The sequence below is a fragment of the Mesitornis unicolor genome, unplaced genomic scaffold (genome assembly GCF_000695765.1).
Source record: "Mesitornis unicolor isolate BGI_N332 unplaced genomic scaffold, ASM69576v1 scaffold6539, whole genome shotgun sequence".
NCBI classification, from domain to species: domain Eukaryota; kingdom Metazoa; phylum Chordata; class Aves; order Mesitornithiformes; family Mesitornithidae; genus Mesitornis; species Mesitornis unicolor.
In genome coordinates, this window is record NW_010205302.1 from 21,717 (window position 1) to 42,506 (window position 20,790).

General features: G+C 36.2%; 1 protein-coding gene across 1 annotated transcript in view; it reads left to right on the forward strand.

Moving 5' to 3' along the window:
• LOC104546069 (rap guanine nucleotide exchange factor 2) overlaps positions 1-20,790 on the forward strand; it is a gene marked incomplete at its 3' end in the record, with an annotated part of 49,236 nt that overhangs the window by 7,494 nt on the left and 20,952 nt on the right. The window contains exon 2 of the mRNA XM_010191360.1: positions 13,821-13,952. Coding sequence (XP_010189662.1) covers positions 13,821-13,952 — 132 coding nt within the window. The remainder of the gene's footprint in view (positions 1-13,820; positions 13,953-20,790) is intronic.

The window sequence follows — 20,790 nt, forward strand, 5'->3', positions numbered from 1 at the left end:
ATATTGGTAGTGGGATTGATGGCTTGAAAACAGGATGATGAAGGATATTGTACCTGAAAATTGATTGTATTTGGTTGTGGTCGAAAAAAGTAATCATTCTAGATTTTGAGAAATCCAAACTGGATTGTGGAAAATATTGTTTAGTTAGCTGTATTCAAGGTTTGCTGAACAATTAGCCCTGTTTTTATTTTAACTCAACTACTTTTTTTTTGTGCTCTTGATTTGTTCTTTTTCTTATACATAAGCACATAAAGGTACTACAGAACTTGCATTGTACACTCTTTGCCTCTGCAGCTTCACTGATCAGGGCATAGCTTGACCTCTAAATCTTAATATATTCCTGATAACAAGCTGGGAGGGGGGGGAGAAAGGTGGGGAGATGGGAAATCTTCCAAATACTTGGCAGGCAGTAGCTCTGCTCTTCTATATTGCTCAGGAAAGAGCCACATGTCAGATGTGGGTGAGTGTCCCTGCCATACTTACCTTTTCAGTTTTGACCCACATCACCAGTGGATTTTTAGCTAGGTTTTTTGGCTTTTGAATAAGAAGCTGACTCTAGGGGGCTTTTTTAAGATGTCCATAAATAATGTAGAAAGATCTTTTTTCTGTTGTTCTCACTTTTAAGGAACCACGAGGAAAAGGAAAATGCATGAATTTATGGATTTCAGAACCTTTAAGTGTCCTATTTAACTAATTAACTAATTGCACCAATTAACTCTGTGTCTAGAAATGGTGATCCACTGAGTTTTTTAAGGCAACAGAGAAGACTTGTCTTCTTTTAAAAGTGAAACTGTTCACAGCTGTAGGAGCAGAATAAAAAGCAAACTAAAATGAAAGCAGTGTTGTTTTCTGTTAATAGCTCTAGATGCTTGTATGCTAGGTGTGCCTCTCCTTGCCTGTTGGTACACGACTTCTGCAGACATTTTCTGTTGTCTGACTCTAGAAGTTCGTGTCTCGTTCAGTCTTGCTTGTTTCCAAAATGCTCGGTTGTCCTGGTCGTTATTTTTAGTTTTTTATTTCTGTGAGAAGATGAGAGATTTCTTTCACTTCAGAGCAAAGGATTTCAGATACTTCTGTTTAGCAGAGAGTTTCAAGGTACCCTAATACAGCCGCTATTCCTAAATAAATTGATGCAGTAGTGTAGTTTCACAAACAGTGATGTCCATGTTGGCAGTAGTATACATAAAATCTAGTTATCTACCTCTTTCCTCTTGAAGGAAGAGGTTGTTTGGAATGTCATCCCTACACCTGCCACTTCCACTAGTATTGTGCATCACTGTTCTTTCTGTGATGATGCTACCCAGGAAAACTAAATTTAGGAATTCCTGAGTTAGTGTAAAATTATTTTATGTTGGGTTTTTTTTAGTGGAGATTCATCATTTCAGCTGGAATTGTACTCAGTTAAGCATGCAGAGGTCATATGCTTAATGTAGTAAATGACTAAAAAGTCTACCGCTTTTATGAAAGAAAGTAACCTTCTTAATCTCTTGCACCATGGGGTGCTGTAGCAAAGGCCATTCTAGCACTGTCTTGAATCAGCAGTTAACATTTAGCTTTAAAATTTTCTGGTTATTGCAAGGTGACCTAATGCAGTAGGTGAGGTACATGCACACATGGGTTTCTATAGCTTATGTTCTGGTAGGTGGGAGAAAAAAAAAGATGAACTTCACTAATTGTATTTGTAAAACGGGCTTCAGTTATTGATCCTAGTTTTTCTAGCTGATTTCTGTGCTACGTATTTGTTTCTGCAGCTTGGCAATCTCTGATTTACAATCTTTTCCTGAACAAGCACCATTGAAATATTTCATTGTGTCAGTAGAATATATATGTTGCCACACGAATTGTATTTTTTAGTATGCTCTTGACCTAAGGCAGGAATATAAGGGATGATTTAAACTCTGTGTGCACACCTGCACGGATGCAAATATATATTTCTGGAAGTCACGTCTGAATGTCAGCATTTTAAGGAGAATAACATGGTGCCTCAGTTCAATTGACGACGTCTTCTTGCTCTAAAGCAGACTCAGTTTTAGCAGGCACCATGTAGAACCACCTTGTTTTGCTTCATCGTTGAAGGAAGTTGGAAAGCATTACCTTGTGAATATGTTGTTGGGGACCTTGGGAAAAATGATTGTTTTTTTGAAAAAGAGTGGGGAGGGGTGCTATTTGACTTAGCATTTGATATTACAGTTTTGAATAACTGACAGATGACAAAGAAAAGCTCTGCAGGTTGTTTCAAAATTCAGTGGAAATATTGTTAGTGTAAAAGATGGTTCTGTATTGATTTGTATAAATAATTTTAAATGGCTCTCCACAGTTGTTGCTGCACAGTGCTCCAGAATTTGGGGAACATCTTTGCACTTACCTGAAAACTGATGAAAAAAAGGATAATGGTCTTTTGTTTTTTCACTTCCTGTGATCACACATAAGTAGGTCTTTTGCCCAAACTACTAAATATTCATAGTATTTCAAAGAAGTCAAAATCTTCTGTGCAACAGAACAGACACACTGGGGTATTAGGAATGCATGATACCACATACAGTTCTAAGAGTTTGTGTCAGTGTGAAAAATTTTCATTAATTTTCTTTGGCCACCATATGTGGGAAAATGTAAATAAAATAATGTAGCAAGCAAAGGCTGGAGATTCTATAGCAACATTCACTGCTGTATTGCTGTGGCATGAGTGCAGTTGCACTTTCAAAACTTGTAAACTAAGTAATAAAGCTGTTTAATTAGTAGGCATCTTAATATAGCATTAAAAAATCACAGATAAGGTAAAATGATACTATTTTAAGATTTTGCAACGTTAGTTGGGAAATGCTTGTCATTTAGAAGTGTTTTGAGTTCTCTCATTGCTTTGCTATTTTTGTTATCCAGAAAAACAGGGAGACATTGCATATATTAATTTATAATGCAGATATGAAACCTTTCTGCTCTCCAGACATCAGTGTCAGAAGTATTATCTAAACCTTTCTTTCAAAAATGACCTTATTTTAAAAATATCTATATTTCTAAGCAAAATTTGCTTTTTACCAGCCTTTTAAAAAATTTTGTATCGTTGTTTTGAAATGCTCACTGTTATGTTAATTAAGAATCTAAAAACTTTTATTCTGATAATATACACTTTTGTTTTATATGAAAGAATGCTACAATCACAATATTCTTAACAGCAGGATTGAGAAAGTGCTTCAATGGCTTCTTGTATGTTGAGAGTGTACATCCTGCAATATTGAATTTCTTCAGTGCTTTTGCTTCAGATGAAGCAGAAGTATGCATTTTTCATTGTCATGGAAAATAGAAGAAACTTCCATTGTAGAGCAAGCACGTGGAAAACAAGTAGGTGCAATGCACAGTTTCTCATTTGGAGCTAGTCATTAGCAGAAGAAATTATGCACGTTCCTCTCCTATTCCTTAAGTTACTGAAAAGCGAAGTGATTTCATTAGGGAAAACCAAACAAAACCAAGAAAGAAAACCACCAAAAACAAACCACCCACCCGCTTTTCTTGTGAACCGTTCCCTGATGCTATAAAGCAAAGATAATCCTTTAGTTAAAACTCCAAGGGTGGCATTGACATAGCTGCAGCCATCAAACATGAGAAAAATATTTCAGTTTAAAATGGAAATCTCTAGTTTTTTGCATCTGTGCACAGCAACTCCAGCTGGTCCTTAATATAGAGAGCAACACCCCCTCCCCTTCTTCCCTGCCTGTCTTTCCTAAAGAGTTCCTATGCTCCAGTTGTAATAGCTATCCTACCACGTTTCAGTGATGCCAATGATGTCATAGCCCTGTAGGCATGCATACGTCTGTACTTGAGTAGCCCTGTTGCGTTAAGTGGTGAAGTAATTTGGCAGAAAATAAACCCCCTTGTGTTCTAGCTTGTCCTCAGATATTAGAGGGGCTGGGGGTGGCTAGACTTGGATTCTGAGTGATAGCCAATTCAGCACTATTAGTCTGGCACAATTGCAGGTTCACCAATAGGATACTGTACTTTCACCATAATTGTGATGCACGGACTCTCACTTCCACACTTAGAAAGTTATCGCCTGATGAAGATTCTACGACTAGCTTAATGACAATGCAGTTTATTGAAGCAGTCGAATACAGGTTCTTATGGTTTGGCAGTGATTAATACACTGTCTGAAAAGCATGTGCGAATGTTAGGAGGTAAATGCATGTGATGGAAAAGTGACTCTATAGAGATTCCTAAGTTTTCTGTATAACTAAGCGGTCAAATCTTACCCAGAGGCATCCCTATGGTGGGTAGGAGAGGCTCAGCCCATCAACTGGTCCCAGGAGTCAGAAATGGTCCATGGTGTGTGACTTCTCCGACAATGATGTCTTCACTAACATCCCCCTCTCTTGGGTTATTTTTGTACTACTTTTACCTGGACAGGTGGAGCTTGAGTGACTCTAGTCATGCATACTTTTGTTATGATTAGTATAAAATTCTGTTGCTTCGATTTGAAGACTTAAGAAAATTCAGTGCACAAACTCGATGAGAGGTCGTCGCACCTTGGAGGTGAGTAGCCTTTGGGATGGAGGTGTGTTTTGGTATTATAATGACATTATAGTGAGCAAAGTTCACAAAAAGGACAGCATTTTGTCATTTTCTGATAGACTATTGGTCCAGGGTAGTAAAAGTACAGCTTATCAGTTCCACAGTACCATCAAGCTCCCATCTCCGCAGTGTTTGCAACAGAAGTTGGCCACAGTGTCTCCACTCTGCTCCATCCTCCATGTTATTTCTAAGGTTGCAGGTTGTGTTGCTTGGGGAACCACCATGAAATTAGTTCTTTTCATACCAACTGCACTCCACCCTGGTAGCTCCTTGTATATTATACATTTCCTTAACGTGCAGACAGTGCCATATTTTTAATATGTTTGATTTCCAAGTCACCTCTAATAATTATTCCATAACCACTTAATTTAATTTTTCTTTATTCTAGAGTTGATTCACTTTGGTTTATTTTACTATTGTAAATTAGTTCGGTGCAGTAAAGTTCAATGTAATTCAGTAGTAAACTGCAGTAGTTCAGATTAAACAGCTGCAGTTCAAAACCTAGATGTCCCCTCATGAGTGTTTTGAAAAATTTAACCAAGCTTAGCTAAATTGGCTAGAGTGCTGTAGCTGTGAAATGAAATATTCCGTGATTGGATATCAAACAAAAAGGCACCACATGGTGTAAGAATGCCTTACTGATGATAGCTTCAACACTTCAACACGTGACACTGTGCATGTCGCGTAGGTCTTTGTTTTAAGCAGTTAAAATGTGCCCATGACGTTTTCATCTTTGGTCTAGACTCTTGTCTTTAGTGTAGTTTTCAATCCTTTAAAACTAAAAATAAAATACGGCTGCAGGTGCCGTCATTTTTACCCCTTCAGGGGTAATTGCTCTTCAGCATGTCCACTTGTTAGGCTGCTGTGTAAGAAACCGGAAATTAATCTGTATATGAGGTATACATGATCATCTCTTCACTTAAAATGTTCTGCAGGATTTAAAGCATCTTGCTTGAAAATGTTTGAATTAACATTTCCTGTTAATTTGCCCACACAAAGTGTTCTTGAGCTTTTTTTGCCTTTACATCCTTAGGCATAAATATTTTGTCTGATTTCCTGTGGAAATGAAGTTTATCACTGGGTTCTCTTTGTTCCTTCCTCTCCTACAGTTACTTGTAACAGGCCAAAACTCACCAGTTCGGAATTTAACCTTATAGGTCCCCAAAATTCCTGAGAGTAGACCATCTATTTTCCAGTCCAGCAGCAGTTCTTAGTATATTAAACACCAAAACAGCTGCAGGAGGAAGTATGTAGAAATATCTGACTGGGGGAAAAAAAGTCAAGTGGAACATGCATCACATTAATATGAAAATCAGTTATTTCCAAGAGAGATCTGTGCAAAGTCTTTATTAACTTTTTGTCCTCCACATCTATTTCTATTAAAGAATGGGGAGCTTTTACTGAAGTTCAGTGGTAGAGCTGACTTTTCTTCACCCCTACACCCTAGAGATATTTCAGAAGTCAGTTGAAATGCTTCAGAGCGGTCTTTCCTCTAGCTTAAACTGCAATTGTCATTGAGTGCCAGTCCCTAGTTGTCAGTTTTCATTATGTAGATTTCCACAACATGAATTCCCTTCCCAATTTTGTTCAGTGTTCTGGGAAAGCTGCTAGTTTGTGTGTGGGCATGGGCTGTTCAGGCTCTCTTAAAGCTCTGAATGCAAGTGCTTGGTGGGGTAGCGGAGTGCTGCCAAGAGTGATATGTTACATCCTTGTAAATGTGCAGCCATAATATACTGCAATAGAGATTCTGCTTTTCACAGTAGTTTGAAATGACAGAGAATGGGATCTGATCTCATCGCTTCATGAAAGAAAATAAACTGAGCAATATAGAATACTACATAATGAAAAAAGAGAAGGAAGACCCGAAATCCTACATACTCCCTTCTGCAAGGTTTCAATTCCACTGCACTGTTTGGGAAAAATTCTAGCAGACCTTGTTTCTCCACATGGTTGAGGTTGTCAGAGAGTTGTCAATACTTAAACGTATATCCACAGTCAAAACAACTGTAGAGCAGTCTTTTTAGTTTGATCTCTGGAGCAGAACTGCTCTAACTTTAAAACCGCCACAGATTCTGTTTTAAAAGTACTAAATTATCCTTTGTTGCCCAATGAAGAAATTACACTTTTACCCCGTATTTTCTGATTGAGACAGACTTCTGAGTAAATAAAATAGTAAATAAATAATCTTCTAAATAAAAATACTCTTATCTTGCAGATTTGTGCTGTTCTCCGTAAATATGTTATAATGGTTTGCATTCAGAATTTTAAAAACCTGAGAAGAGCTTTGGAAAATTGTTTAGCATTATTTAGTTCAGTTTAGTATGATTTAGTTCAAATCTATTCTGCATTTGTTTCTTTTGTATTCCTGGTTCACAGGCACTGTAAATACCTGTATGATGCAATTTTTCCCTTTTTTTTTTTAAGCATCATTTGAGCTGTTGTCAGTAAATTGACATTTGTGTTTGCCGAAGGAATAATGTTTATGCTAGATTTCCTGAAGAACACACTTTTGAATATAAAATAATGCATTCAATCTGTGACACAAATGCTGTCGAAAGAGCAAATACTAACAAATCTAGTCCTACAACAGAGAAGGTAGTTAAATTAAATAAGAACAAGTGCATGTCAGTGATGTATTTCATACTTTACCTCTGAAAACAGTTGTCTGTGAGAGCTTTTCTGCATTCCCCAGACACCCATTTACATTTCACTACTCCTGTCCCTCTGCAGAAGACAGTAATCCTTCAAGCAAAGGATAATTATGTTCAGTCCATTAAATACTCATAGGATTAGCTGCCAAGAGCTACGAGATGTATAGTAAGTGGCAGTTGTGTGTTTTGTAAGGGAAAAAAAAATTAAGTTCCTGTGCACTCCCTCTGTCTTGCTCTCTCCCTGAGACCAGCAGGTGATGTTGAATTAGTTTAAATCTCTGAACAGTTTTATGGGGAGGTTACCTGTAGCATGGTATCCATGGATGAAAACATGAAGAGCTTGCCAGAGAAGGTCTTTATAATGATTTTGTTAGTTTTTTGTTAGAGGTGTTCTGTGGGCTTTGTTTATAAACAACTGCTTAACAGCAATTGAAACCAAATGCAGTATTTTCAGAAATGGGTTGTCTTGTGTTGTACTCAAGATGAAGAATATTTTGAAGAGTAGGTCTTCATGAAGCTTGAGCCACAGTTTCACATAAAGAGGTCTGTTTGAGGAAAACTTGGAGATTCAAAATACATGAGATACTATTGTACAAAGTGAATGACACACAGAAGGTGTAATTCAAGTCAGAAGATTTTTATTTAACTCTTGATGAAGTTTTCAGAGAAAATACATAGAAACTTCTTAATGTTTTCCATCCCACCCCTATGTGCTAGGAAATCCTGCTTCCATGGGAATTGCATCCTAATTTGAACTGCATATAGTTTGAACTTCTATTTTAAATTTAACTCTGCACTGAACATGTCAGCCTGCATCGTGTCTGTAGACAGAATCGATAGAAATTACTTTATTATACCGTAATTACTTACAATCATTGTGTGTGTTAAATCACTGAACCATAAAAGTGTTTTCCTTGATGTCTCTCTTGGTTAGTGAAAGAATTCGGTTGAATAGCATGTTGATGAATACTCACCATTATTGGAAGTATTTCTTCCTTCAGGCATTAAATATTATAAATCTGAGTGTATCCTTAAGATGCATACAACAGACTTGCAAGCATTTAATATAAAATGATCATTTAGATAAAATACTGAAACAAAATGTTATGAAATTGATAGGATACTGAAGAATACCGGGTTGATGATATGTGCTCTTGTAGTGCAATAAAAATTGTAAAGTTTCTATCTTGTTGGTGAGAAAAATGGGAAAGACTGAGGCATCGTATCTATTTTTTTTTGGCTGCTGTTGCTCTTCCTTTATGAAAAGATGCAAAATACCAAAATAATTTTGTTGTAATTTACTTAGATTTGTGAGACTATGTGCTTCATCTGTAAAAGAAATAACCAACTTTTTTTTTTGTATTATGGTGACTTATATTATTAGTAAAGAGGTACTCAGATGCATGTATTCAGAGGCTGAAAAAGTGGTGTTTGCTTGCATTTCTTTAATTTCAGAAAGTGGAAATAGAGGCTATAAAGGGGATATTTTGTGTTGTCTTATGTCTACTGGACTTACTTGGCCTGTCTCGGTGGCATTTAATCATATGGGATCATTCATCGGTAATTGCGTAACAGTGTGTTACACCTTTGCTCTCTTTAATTCCATCTTCTTCCAGCTTTATAAATCTTTCACAAAGTGTTGACCAGCCTTCAGTAGAAGACCTTGTTTATGAAATGCTTACAGATATGTTTGCTCTAAAATGAGTGGTATATTGGAGCTCTCCAGCCAGAATTCCTCTTGTATTTCAAAATTACCTTCTTGTGTATGTCTTTGCCATTGTTGCATTTATACTTTGTTTTCACATTAAACTACATTTATAAAACAAAAAAAAAAAAAAGGAAAAAAAACCCACCAAACCCCCAAAAACCCAAAAAACCCCTAGAAAACTCCTCAACAAAAAACTATAGAAGAGTACTGTTTAAATCAAGAAAAGGTTTTGGTATAATTTCACTCATGTTTTGCTGTTTTCATACCTTTCTATGCTATAGCTGAAGCCTTTAATTTCTTGCCCAATAAATGTTCTGAAATTATTGTTTTTTAAAAATACTGTATTAGTTTGATAAGCCCAATGATTTCTTGAGTAGAAGTTGCAAGACAAGTTGCCTGTTGTTACACAGAAAGGCACACTGTAGGGTAAAAGAAAATAATGATGTTCTTAAAATAGGAGGAACGTATTCAGAGCAAAGTAGTTGTTAGCTTTTCATGCGTAAAGCAGTGATTCACTTTGAGGGTGGAAGTAATAATTTATTTTTTTTTAAAAATAGGAATATGTGATGGGGTTTAAGGTATTGTGCAGTTCAAAATGGAGATACCTTGTTATACTTCATTAGATCTGTACATATGCAGCCTTGTTGTTTCTCCCTTAAGAAGTTTGTCCTGAAAACAGGCTATTAGGACAGTTCTCTGGCCCTTTTGTTGACTATTAATTATTTCATGCAGTATACATATAATGTATTTTGAAATTATATTTACTTAAGAGCAAACCATGCATTAATTTTTTCTAAGTTACTCAGCTATATTTTTACTTTCTCTGCTAGTTCCTTCTGATGCTGTGACTCCAAGTGTTCAGTAATAAGGTTATGAAATACTGTAGTTGCTGGCTTCAGCAAAGCTGTAGTTTACTGTTGAAGAAAAATAAGTGCTTGTTATGTAAAATACACAAATTGCTTTTGATCTTTATTGCTTTGGATGTCTGCTTAAAACTAGCCATCATTTAATGAAAACAGAACACAAGATAAAAGGGAATGCTTAAAAATTTCAGAATAAAGTGATATTCACAGCAATTTATAACCTGTTGCAGTGAACTGCCGTATGTTTTCCAAAAGCAGAGACTGATGATCCTAACAATTTTTTTTTTTACTGAATATAATAGCACAGTTTCATGATGTTATTTTCTAATGAGCAAGTAGGAAACTAGATGTAAATGTCCTGGTTTGGGGCAGACAACTTTGTGCTGGTTGCTGACATTAGTGAGGTTGTTGAACATTGCATTTTATTCTTTCTCTGCTTACTGAAACCATTTACTGAACATAGTGCTCCAAGTGTGACAGGTGTAGCCTCTTACATACAATATTTAAGCATATGTGGATTTTAATTGTCATCAGTGCTTTTCTTGTTTTCCCCATGTGTACAACTCTGTACATTAAATGTTTTAAATAGCAATATGTGACTAAGATAGAAATCTGTGTGTTTCTCACACAAACTTTTCATTTAGCTCACAATTTAAATGTTTCTTATTTAATATTTTTTTTTTTTCCTTGCACAGCTTCTCACTTTAACTTATTTGGGGTAGAGCAGTCGAAGCGGATGCTGCTTTCAGGCATGAAGCACAGAGATGTAGTATTCTGCAAATGTATGGGCATGTGCTTTGTGCTTTTTGTAGTCCTATTTGATGAGGATCAAAGTGATCAGTTAGGGTGACTGCTTCTGATCTGCTGTCACCGCTTGGCAAATCCAGCTCATGCAGCATGGCTTTGACTTGAGGATTTATTCTGAAGCCAGTAATCACCAAACATTCAGCTGATAGTCTGCAGCCAAAAAAAAAAATCACAAGAGTCACTTTTATTTGCAGTGTATTTCATCATTTACTGTGGAATCCCTTGCCTTTTCCTATTGCCTGTGTAGTAACAAAATGTAAATCCTTGCTGTCCATTTAAAACACTAAGTGCAGTCATTATGTTAAACATAGTTTGATTTGACTTTTAACATGCTAACTGGATTTGCTTCGATGTAAAGTTCTTATGAATTGTTGTGGCATTGATAAAAAAAATAAATGCAATTGTTAATGACATGGAAGTATTTGAAGGACACTTTGAAAAGCTGAACATGTTTGGCTGGGCTCAAGACCATGTTAACATGCACCTCCGTATACAGTTAATTTTTACTTGTGATTGCAGTAATCATGCCTCTATAAAATGTAAAACTCTCAAAATAATTTATCTGTGTGAGTTATTAAATGTGCAAATCTTAGATTATTTGTGCATGCATCCTATATATAGGATTTCTTCTTGGAAATAAACCCAGACTACTTTAATTCTAAAAGATTGTACTTTTAGGAGTAGTCATCAACACATTGCAAAAGCTGTAGTGGTTCATTTGCTATACATTCTGGCTATGGAATATATACTTATTTGTAGAATGGCTCAAATAATGATAAAAATTTATATAATGGCCCACGTATCAGTAAATACTGTTCAGTTTTGTGCTAATTCAGACTCACATTTTGAAAAAGGAAATAGCAAAGATAAAGGATGCTATAATTAATGCACTATTTGACACTTTGTTTTCTCCTTTTGGGATATCAGCAGTGGTGAGCATACTTAGATTTTTCTGGAGACAGCATCCATGGCTGTATGTGTTAGAGTATTGTTGTTGTTAATTGTCCTTTCTTTGTTGATTGCTATTTGAAGATCAACTCTAGCTCTGGGTTTACTGTAGATTTTTAGGATTAGTAATGTCTGGTTTCTGTTTTTAGCCCCACTTTCAGGTAAAATATAAGAAAGAATTCTTTAAATAATGTAGCTGGTTTTGCTATCACTGATGAAATCATGCTGTGATAAGGAAGAAATCCTCTTCAAGTGTATTAGAATAGGAAATGTCGGTCAGTCTAAATAAGACTAAGATGTCCAGTTGTCTGTGCTTCTACCACAAATCCTATAGCCAAGGTTCTGTCAAGGCATGGTCCATCAACAGACTTAAACCTGACAAATAGCAGTACAGTCATTCAATACATTTGTCCTGGTTTGAGCTAAATAGAACTAATTTTCTATTCAGTGATTTTACTTTTCAGCTCAGTCTCTTCTAAGTGGCTGAACTTGCTGAAACTAGCAGCATGCTTTTCCAGATAGTGTGATAATCAGAAGGCCACTGTCTCATCATGGGTGCTGTTTTGTGCCTATTGCGGGGGGGAAGCGGACCCAAAACTGACCAACTAGGCATTCCATCCCACATACGTCATACGCGGTATAAAGCCAAGGGATCACGAGGGTCTCAATCCTTCCATCTTGGACCTTTTCTTCCATCTTGACCCCTTCAATGGCTGAGGTCTGAGCAGAACCCTGTTAGTTCGTCTGCCTCTGATCCTGATTCATGTGTTCCTGCATCCTGCTCCCACCTGCTGCTGAGTTCAGTCTGGGACTTTTCCAGTGCCCGGCTCCACAGAGCCTCTGGAGACATATTCGTCATTGGGGGAGGGACGGGAGGAGGATTTTATATTGGTTTTGTATATATATTTGTACATATCTGTATATTATTTTCTTATTTACGTATTATCCTGTAGTATTAATATTATTGTTTCATTAAATCTGTTAGTTTATTTTCCAACCCGTAAAGTCTCTCTCCCTTCTTCTCTTCCTCTTCCCTTCCGGGGAGGGGAGAGGGGTTAATAGAGAGCGTCTGTCCAGGATGTAGTGGCCAGCCCAGCCCTAAACCACGACAATATTTAATTGTATAGAGCTAATAATTTTCTGAGTCGCACTCTCTTGTGAACTGTAGATGGCTTTTTTCATAACCTTTTATACTGATTGATGTGTTATATCATAATGCTGTTTTTATTTCCACCCAGAGAGAATGGTAATAGTGCCAAGGTAGCATTTGTAACTGACATGGATGGACACACTGTGTATGGCCTTCTTAGTACAAACACACTGCTGTAGAGAGTATCTACCTTGTCTGAGTCGAAACAAACAAACAAAAAATTAATGAGAAAAGTTGTTTGGGGTTTTTTTGGTTGAGGTTTTAAAATTATTAAAGTCTGTATTGCATACCAAACTTGGTACATTAACATACTTTTATTAACTAGCCGTAGGATTCAAGCTTCTTTGGGAGAGGGCTTTTTTGCCCCTGAAATAGCATTTAAATATTTCTTCAGACAGCAAATATTTTCCTTTATCAAAGTGCACATTCTGCAGTCTGGCAACATTTACAGTCCTTAAAAATTTTCATGAGAGCTGTATCCATAAAGCAATAATAAAAATATGTCACAAATCTTGGTGGATGGTTGTTAAATGATCAAGTGTACTTCTCAATTCATTCTTCAACAGTGCATGTGAACAAACTCGTTTCAGGATTGTAGCCCTTTGCAGTTGTGCCAGTCTTCCTACAGTTTCTATTTGCCATCATATTACTTGGCTCAAAGTATAACGGCTAGCTCAGTGGCTTGGACTTGTCTCTAATGTACTTGGTCAACTTCAGAAGCAAAAGAATTAGCCAAATCCAGAGCACTGCTTGTTGTTTTTTACAGTATGTGACTTTACTCACTGTTTATACCATTCTATAGGAAACCATTTATATTGAAACTAGTACAATATTCTAGGTACTTTAATTCTAGCCATACTTCATAGCAAGATACTGAAAAGTTTTGGAATAAGGGTTATTGCTTCACTGGTGTTTGTCCTTGGATACATGTTCTTTTAAAATCTCTTATATTTGCAGCAAAATGGTGGTATTTTGCTGACCACTTAATGAATAAAAAAACCCCTGCAAAACTCAAACTTTTGTGCTACATTCTCAAGCCCTAGTGGTTTTAATACTGACATAAAATTATTTGAATTAGTTTTGCTGTGTATCTACCTCAGATTGTAATGATGCTTTTTCTGTTCCACCTATAGCTGCCTGCAGATTTCACAAAGCTGCACCTTACTGACAGTCTCCACCCACAGGTGACCCACGTTTCATCTAGTCACTCAGGATGTAGCATCACCAGTGATTCAGGAAGCAGCAGCCTTTCTGATATCTACCAGGTAAGACTGGGAATGGATAGTGATGAGAGGTGCAGTTGCAAACAGTTTTGATATTAATAGCTGAATGCACATGCTATTGCGTATTTTCAGTTTTTGTCTGAAGCAGCCCTCAATGTATTTCAAAAAACTTTTTTTTTGTTTGAATTGTAATGATTTTAGAGTTTATCTGCCATATACTAGGTCTGATGTTTGAAAACTGCAAGTAATGTGCACTGTAGTGACATAACCTGTGTTGCCAGAGTGTGTCAGGATCTGGGTTACCAATGTAGAAAAGTATTGTCTGGCAACATTTGAGAATTGCACTTCATTCATTTTGTTTGTAATTTGTGATTTTGAGGGAGGAAATGATCCTGAACTTCAGCACAGAGAGCCAATGTGGGCTCTCCAGCAGAGGTCCCTGGTGGGACCTAGAAGGTAAAGGGGTTTTGTTCCTGACTCGTACACTTCACCTTATCTTTCTATCAAATTTGCCATGTGTAAAACAATAGCTGTGATGTTTAGTGCTAGAAGACTAGATTTTGAGATCTGCTGACAAAAACTGCGCATGAGCTGGGTGTTACGATTAAACCTGGATCAGAATTTCAGAACTATAGATTTAGATTTACTGACCTTGTAATGTGAGAGTTTTTTCTCCTCCTTGATGCTGTATTATACAGTTCTTAGAGGTGCCAGCTTCAAAATCTAAAACGTATTCAATGGTAGGGAGAAAGCACTGAGCAGCCTGTGCTGGCCTGACTTGAGGGGCATATTCCTGTTTTCCCACCCTGTAAAGACGTGGTGGCAGCATCTCAGTAGTGCTTTCTCTTCTGGCTGTCCTGGGAAAGATGAAGATACTGAACTGGTGAGAGTTTTTAAATTGTTACACCTCTGCGGGGAGGAGTTTCTGTCATAAAGATCTATACTCTTTATTTGAAGCAGCTTGAGTTCGGTGAGATTTACTGTGAAACTGATCTAGAGAGTCCCTAGAACATCTTGGGGTGTGTGTGCTCTAAGCAAAAAGTAGAAAAATATCTGAAGTAAAGGTCTAGATTCTTCATTTGATGTTTAGGGTTTTTGCAATGTCAAAGAGGAGGGTTTGTACTTCTTATAAGAAACTTTAACAATTTGTTACTCTGAAAAAATATGAATCAAATTAAAATGTTGTTCTATCAAAACAAAAAAAATTTATTACACTAGTTCTATGTGAAATACTATTTACTAAAAAGAATAATGATTGTTTGGGATGCTTTTTAAAATGCAAATATGGCCATTTAAACAATGGGAAAAGCATCATATATACAAATTTATACAAGTTCAGTTGTGAGCATAGTTGTAGCATATAGTCTGCTTCAGGTAAATAAGCTCATAGACACTTCTGTGGAAGCGAATAGACTATAAAAAGGTCTCAGTTCAATTTAGGCAGTAATTGCAATAACGCAAAGGTTTATTTTTGTGAAAAACATCAAAGTAACTGAACAATTTAGGCATAGCATATGCCAGTCAAGTATGTTTGTCGGAATTTCCTCTGAGAGATTATTGGAGACAGGATTTAAGTTTATACAGTGGGGGTGAAGAAGACATAAAATCAACTTTGTTCTTCAAGTCTTCTATAGGTTTTCATACTTTTCATTCCACAGATTCTGCATTTTTAACATAAAAATAACAAGTACTCCTAGAGACACAGATGTAGGTGGCATTTAGATCTAGTCATACTCTCTAGATAAGTTGGAAGTAAATTTTTGCAGATTTTCAGCGAAACTTTTGTAACTGTGAAAAGGATAAATGAATTTCTGGGAAATTAAAAAAATACTGTACAGTATTTACTACTTTATGTAGTCACCAACCTGGTGTATGACTCCCATAACAATTTGCATACAATTTGCAATAATGGAATCAATTGGATGGTGTTTGAATAGACTTAATGGTTTTATGAAGTATTTACATGGGGAACATCTACTTTTGAAATATTATTTTCAATGTAATTTAAAAAAAATAATCGAGGATACCTTGTCATTCTTGGTGATTTTAAAAAATATTATCTGGTTTCTTCAATTACTCTAGAATTAATACCTCATTTAAAGATGCCCTGGCACAGATTTATGGAGAACTGAGAAATTATTAAAGTAACCTATGTCCGTATACACATTAAGAAATAGGAGCATGTTTTGCAGAATGTAACCTCATAGTTTTTTGTTAATACACATGTGTAAAGGAACATTTGTGGGGAAAAAAATTTGTGAGTTCAGATGTGAAAACTGATAAACTTAGGTTCTCAAGTTCCTGAATTTAAGTATTGTGTGATTTAATGATTTCTAATATTGTAAATCCTTAATTTCTTACCTCAATTTCAGTTGTAAAGGAACGCAATGTAGAGATGTTAAGTTAGGTTAAAGGACTGCTGACAGAACGCCACAATAAAATAAAATGGCTGTAATTTGAATTCTCTAGGGTCAAGGGTTAAATAAACAGAAATACTTTTAACAACTGTGTTAGAGATGGAATCAGTCATTTTCTCTCAATTCTTTGTCTTTTAATTCTCTCTCCAGTGTCTATTCAAAACTAGTAAACTATAACCAAGTCATATCAATGCTATTTTTTTACTTCAAATTTAATAGGTCTTAGGCAAAGCTCAGTACCATTGTTCTTCTGATTCTTACATTCTGTATATAATGGCATTTTTTTGTTCAGTAGAGTGGACTTCTGTTCATTATGCCAAAATAGAAAGAAATTATTTAGAAAGATCGCCATCTTAGCTTTCAAATGATAAATAAAATGTTTTCTTTTTTAAATTATGCTGTTAATTTGATCTTCACTGATGAAATCTGAGGTAGTGATACATCATGTTTTGCATCCTAGTAAGTTTTAGTTCTGTAGCCTTAAGAGCAGCTGTTTGCAGTGAAAATACATTCATGGCCTTTTAAGATTTTTTTGAATAAATCATGAAGCTGAATCTTCAGATGCTTTCAGCATTGAGCTGAGAGTGTTTCCTTTTAAATATTAAAGCTGTAACTAAATTTGTTTGGCGAATGTTGTGCATGAAAGAACTTATTTTAGGATAAGTAGTACTTACCAAAATAAAATAAATAATCCTTTGTGTTTACCCCATACAAGTCTCAAAAATATTTCAGGTGCCAATCAGTAAGGTCCTTACATGTTTTTACTTTTATTTTAAGAAATAAGTTCATAAAGTGACTAACTCTCTAATGTGACGGGAGAGGAAGAGGATGCTGAACGTTAATGGATTGTGTGCTGGGTTGTATTTGCCAATAACAATACTTGTGTTGATTTGGCAAAGCAAATAATTTGCTGCTGCTGCTTACGTATGGCCACTCGTTCCAATATATACCTGTTCCTATACTTGTCAGATATATTACCAGTTGATGATCCCAGTTTGAGAACAGGGAGATGTAAGCCCATGAGTGTGTGTTATTCTCGCTCCTTGTTCTGGAATGTGGTGGTGTGTTGCCTCAGCTCTTTCCTTTCCCAGCCTTTCTTTGCCTTATACTGTCCTCAGCCAGGTGGCTTCCTACTGGCCCTACGTGTCCTGTGGTGATATTCTTGACAGTACAGAAACAGAGAACATCCTTTCCAAGACCGTCCTGGGATGTGTGTATTGCTTGGAAATTTTCAAGATGTCAACTTTGTTTTCTCATGAGTCTGATATGGTAGCTCATAAAAGAAAGATCCACCTTCCAGAAAGTCTTCCTTTGAAAAACCAGAGAGGCCATGCAGCCTGCCCTTAAGTTATTTTATGAAAAAGAAAGAGGTGTTCCCTTAAGATCGTCAGTTTTTCTGACTTTATCAGCCTCTGCAGTGCAGGACTCTGGGTAATGCAAGGATGTCTGAAACAGTTTAGGTAAACTAGGTCCTACTGAACTCCCCCTAGCTGTTTTGGTTAAGTCCTATGCAGTACCTTATCCCTTTTGGTGAGTTAGGGTCCTCTAATCTATCCTGCAATTAATAGCTTAGGAGTAACTTTCAGAGACCTTGTTCTGTGGCCTGTGGTCTCAGCAAACATTGTGCCACTTTGAAAAAAACCTGGCAATTAGTTGGTGATAGGAGAGGATGCTGTTCCTGGGTGTGTGTTGTCTGCATTATTGCATTTTTTTCCATCTCCTGGGAGTAATAGTGCCCAGACTGACTCGTGTGACAGATGTGGGCTGTTGTGCTATAAATTTTGTAGTAGATAGTGAAAGAATAAATATGAAGAGACAGAACAGTAAAAAACATAGACTGAAGGAGTTTTAAGGTATTTCATGGCCATTTGCACTTATGTTAGTAGAGTATGAATAAATAATTTTACTGCCTTAGATTTTTCTATGAGTTGTGTGCATGTAATGTTGATTGTTACATATATGATAATTCTTTAACAGACAAATACCTATTATAATTAATGGATTGAGTGTCATAGCAATTTATTTATATTGTAAACTTCTGCCCAGTGAGTTGAAAACTAATGTAAACCAAAGCCTCAGCCATGTTTTCTCTCTATGGAAGAGCTGGATTCAATGCACCTGTCTTATGACAGGAGGAAATCTAATTGAACTTTTGCAAGTGATTTAATGAGAGGTGTAGTGCTGGTGATCTTGCTGGTTTGTATCAGTATTGGCTTATAAATTATGATGTAAGAAAATTATATTTTCACTAATAAATATTCTTAATTTAATTTTGTAGCTTATTTTTTAGTTCTTAAAATGTAATGATTAAAAATAAGGTGGGAGTGGTTGATAGGGTTTTTTTTTTGAGCTGAGCTTGGCTGCTTTCTTTGTTAGCTTCATGGTTGTGAAGGACTGTAGCAAACTATGAACGTATTTCTGATTTGTGCAACAGATATCTTCTGTGCTTTTTTCATGTTTTTTTCTCAGTAGTTTTGTCTTGCATGTTTGCAGATTTTGGATTGTTGATTTAGGTGGTGACATTAGTCACAAAGAGGATTTATTACTCAAAATTATACTTTTTTATTCCTTAATGTTTCCTAAAGAAAGTGGTTAAAATAGATTTTTTTTTTAAAGTCTAGACTAAAATATTATGTTTAAAATACTAAGTAATCAGTAGTTAATGTGATTAATTTTAAGGGGTTTTCTAGGTTTTTTTTTCTTTCTATTGTTAAGAACAGCTGGAAGCTTTTTCCCCAAACCAGTGTAGGAAAGAAGACCACAAAGGCCAGCTAAAACAGAACCAGTCATCTTGTAAGCAGTTCTCCAAGTCTTCTCACTTTCTTTCCCATAATAGAGCTGCTGTGTGTGTACAGGTGTGTGTGTGATGAAGAAGTTATGATGCAGCATGGAGAGTCACATAATTGTAAAGCTGTAGATCTGTTGGATAAGCCAACATCCCCCTTGGCCTCTTCTGATCTTTCTCAACAGATACCCAGAAATTGGTTGGAAAAGGAAATGAGGAAGTAACGGAGGTCATCTACTTTAGCTGTTCAGGTCGTCCATCACCTCTCATTATGGCCTCATGATGCCTCCAAAAAAAATGAAAGACTAGTAGAGTTGGGCTTAATAGGTTTCCTCTCATACCAGTCTAAAGGAATGAACAGGGTCCTCGGTCTGTCCAGTTTGACCTAAAGGGAATGAATGATAGTTCTTCTTCCCCCCTCCATACATTTACTCAAGGAGCTAAAGGCTAACTGAGAAAACTTACACAAGGCTCCTTTCCTTTCCATCTTTTCCTAGTTCTTGGTATTTGTTTAATCAGCTGTTATTACTCAAATCTAGAAGTGACTTTGGTCTTGGAGATCCTTAGCAGTTGGAGCAACCGTTTTTGTCTTTCTACAGTGTTATTCTTTGTGGACACTGCTTAAAATTGGGCAGGTCTCCTTAGATACCAACTGTGAAATAACTCTTCACCTTAGGCTTGAAAATGTCTGTCTTAAGTCACCTGACTTTCTTGTTTGCTATGTGACAAATAAAATATTAGGCTGTCATTATGTGATTCATTTGAAGCTTCAGCAAATTTTTCATGCCATCTTTCCAACTGTGAAGAAAATTTTCATTACAACTGGTATTCAGACTTTGGGGAAACCTTGTTTTGTACTACAAGCTGCAAGTAGCATTTTTCTTACATGCAATCTCTTAGATTTATTTAAGTGAAGCTAATTTCTATTACTACCCAAGAAACAAAGGGCAACATGCACCTATGAAAACACTGATTTCTGAGATGTATTTCATCCTTGATTATATGCCTTGGGAAGCTCTAAGCCTCGTGATTGACTGTAGTACAAATTTTGCAGGGTATTCATCTTGTATTCTGGATTTTCTGCTGCTGAGGTTTATCAGGAAGCCTCTGTCCTGAAAAGAGTTAATCAAGATTTTACCGTTAGTCTTATACAAATGTATGGCTCTGGCTTTATAACTAAGGGTTCCTATGTGGAAATGCTTGATTTTTTTAACACACAAGGGAGTACAAAAGTACTCAAAGTAGGTGGGTTATGAAGTTTAATGTATCAGCAAGAGGACCTTGAATCTTTAATGTCATATTTGATGCTACTAAGCCTAAAGAAGCTATTTGCAGTTATTTTTTTTATGAACTGGTGTGTGCTTTTAACATGAAGATAGATCGAATGATGCTTAATAGTGTAACAAAACTCATGCAAAACTTTTTGTATATGTGAACAGAAGTAGTCCTCGTGGGATGAGTTGTTTGATTCTTTGATACCATGAATGCATATTGCCTATGTGGAAAGGCAGTGTTTGTGTTCCTTTGCTAATTTCTGTATAATCATAACATTTTTTGGAAAGTTGCTTGAAAAAAAAAAGTAATTTTTTCTCAAAAGATAGGAAACCTTCAAAAATAAACCTTAAGTTAACCTCATACATTTTCTTGCCACTTTGTGGATTGTTGCATTCAATTCTGA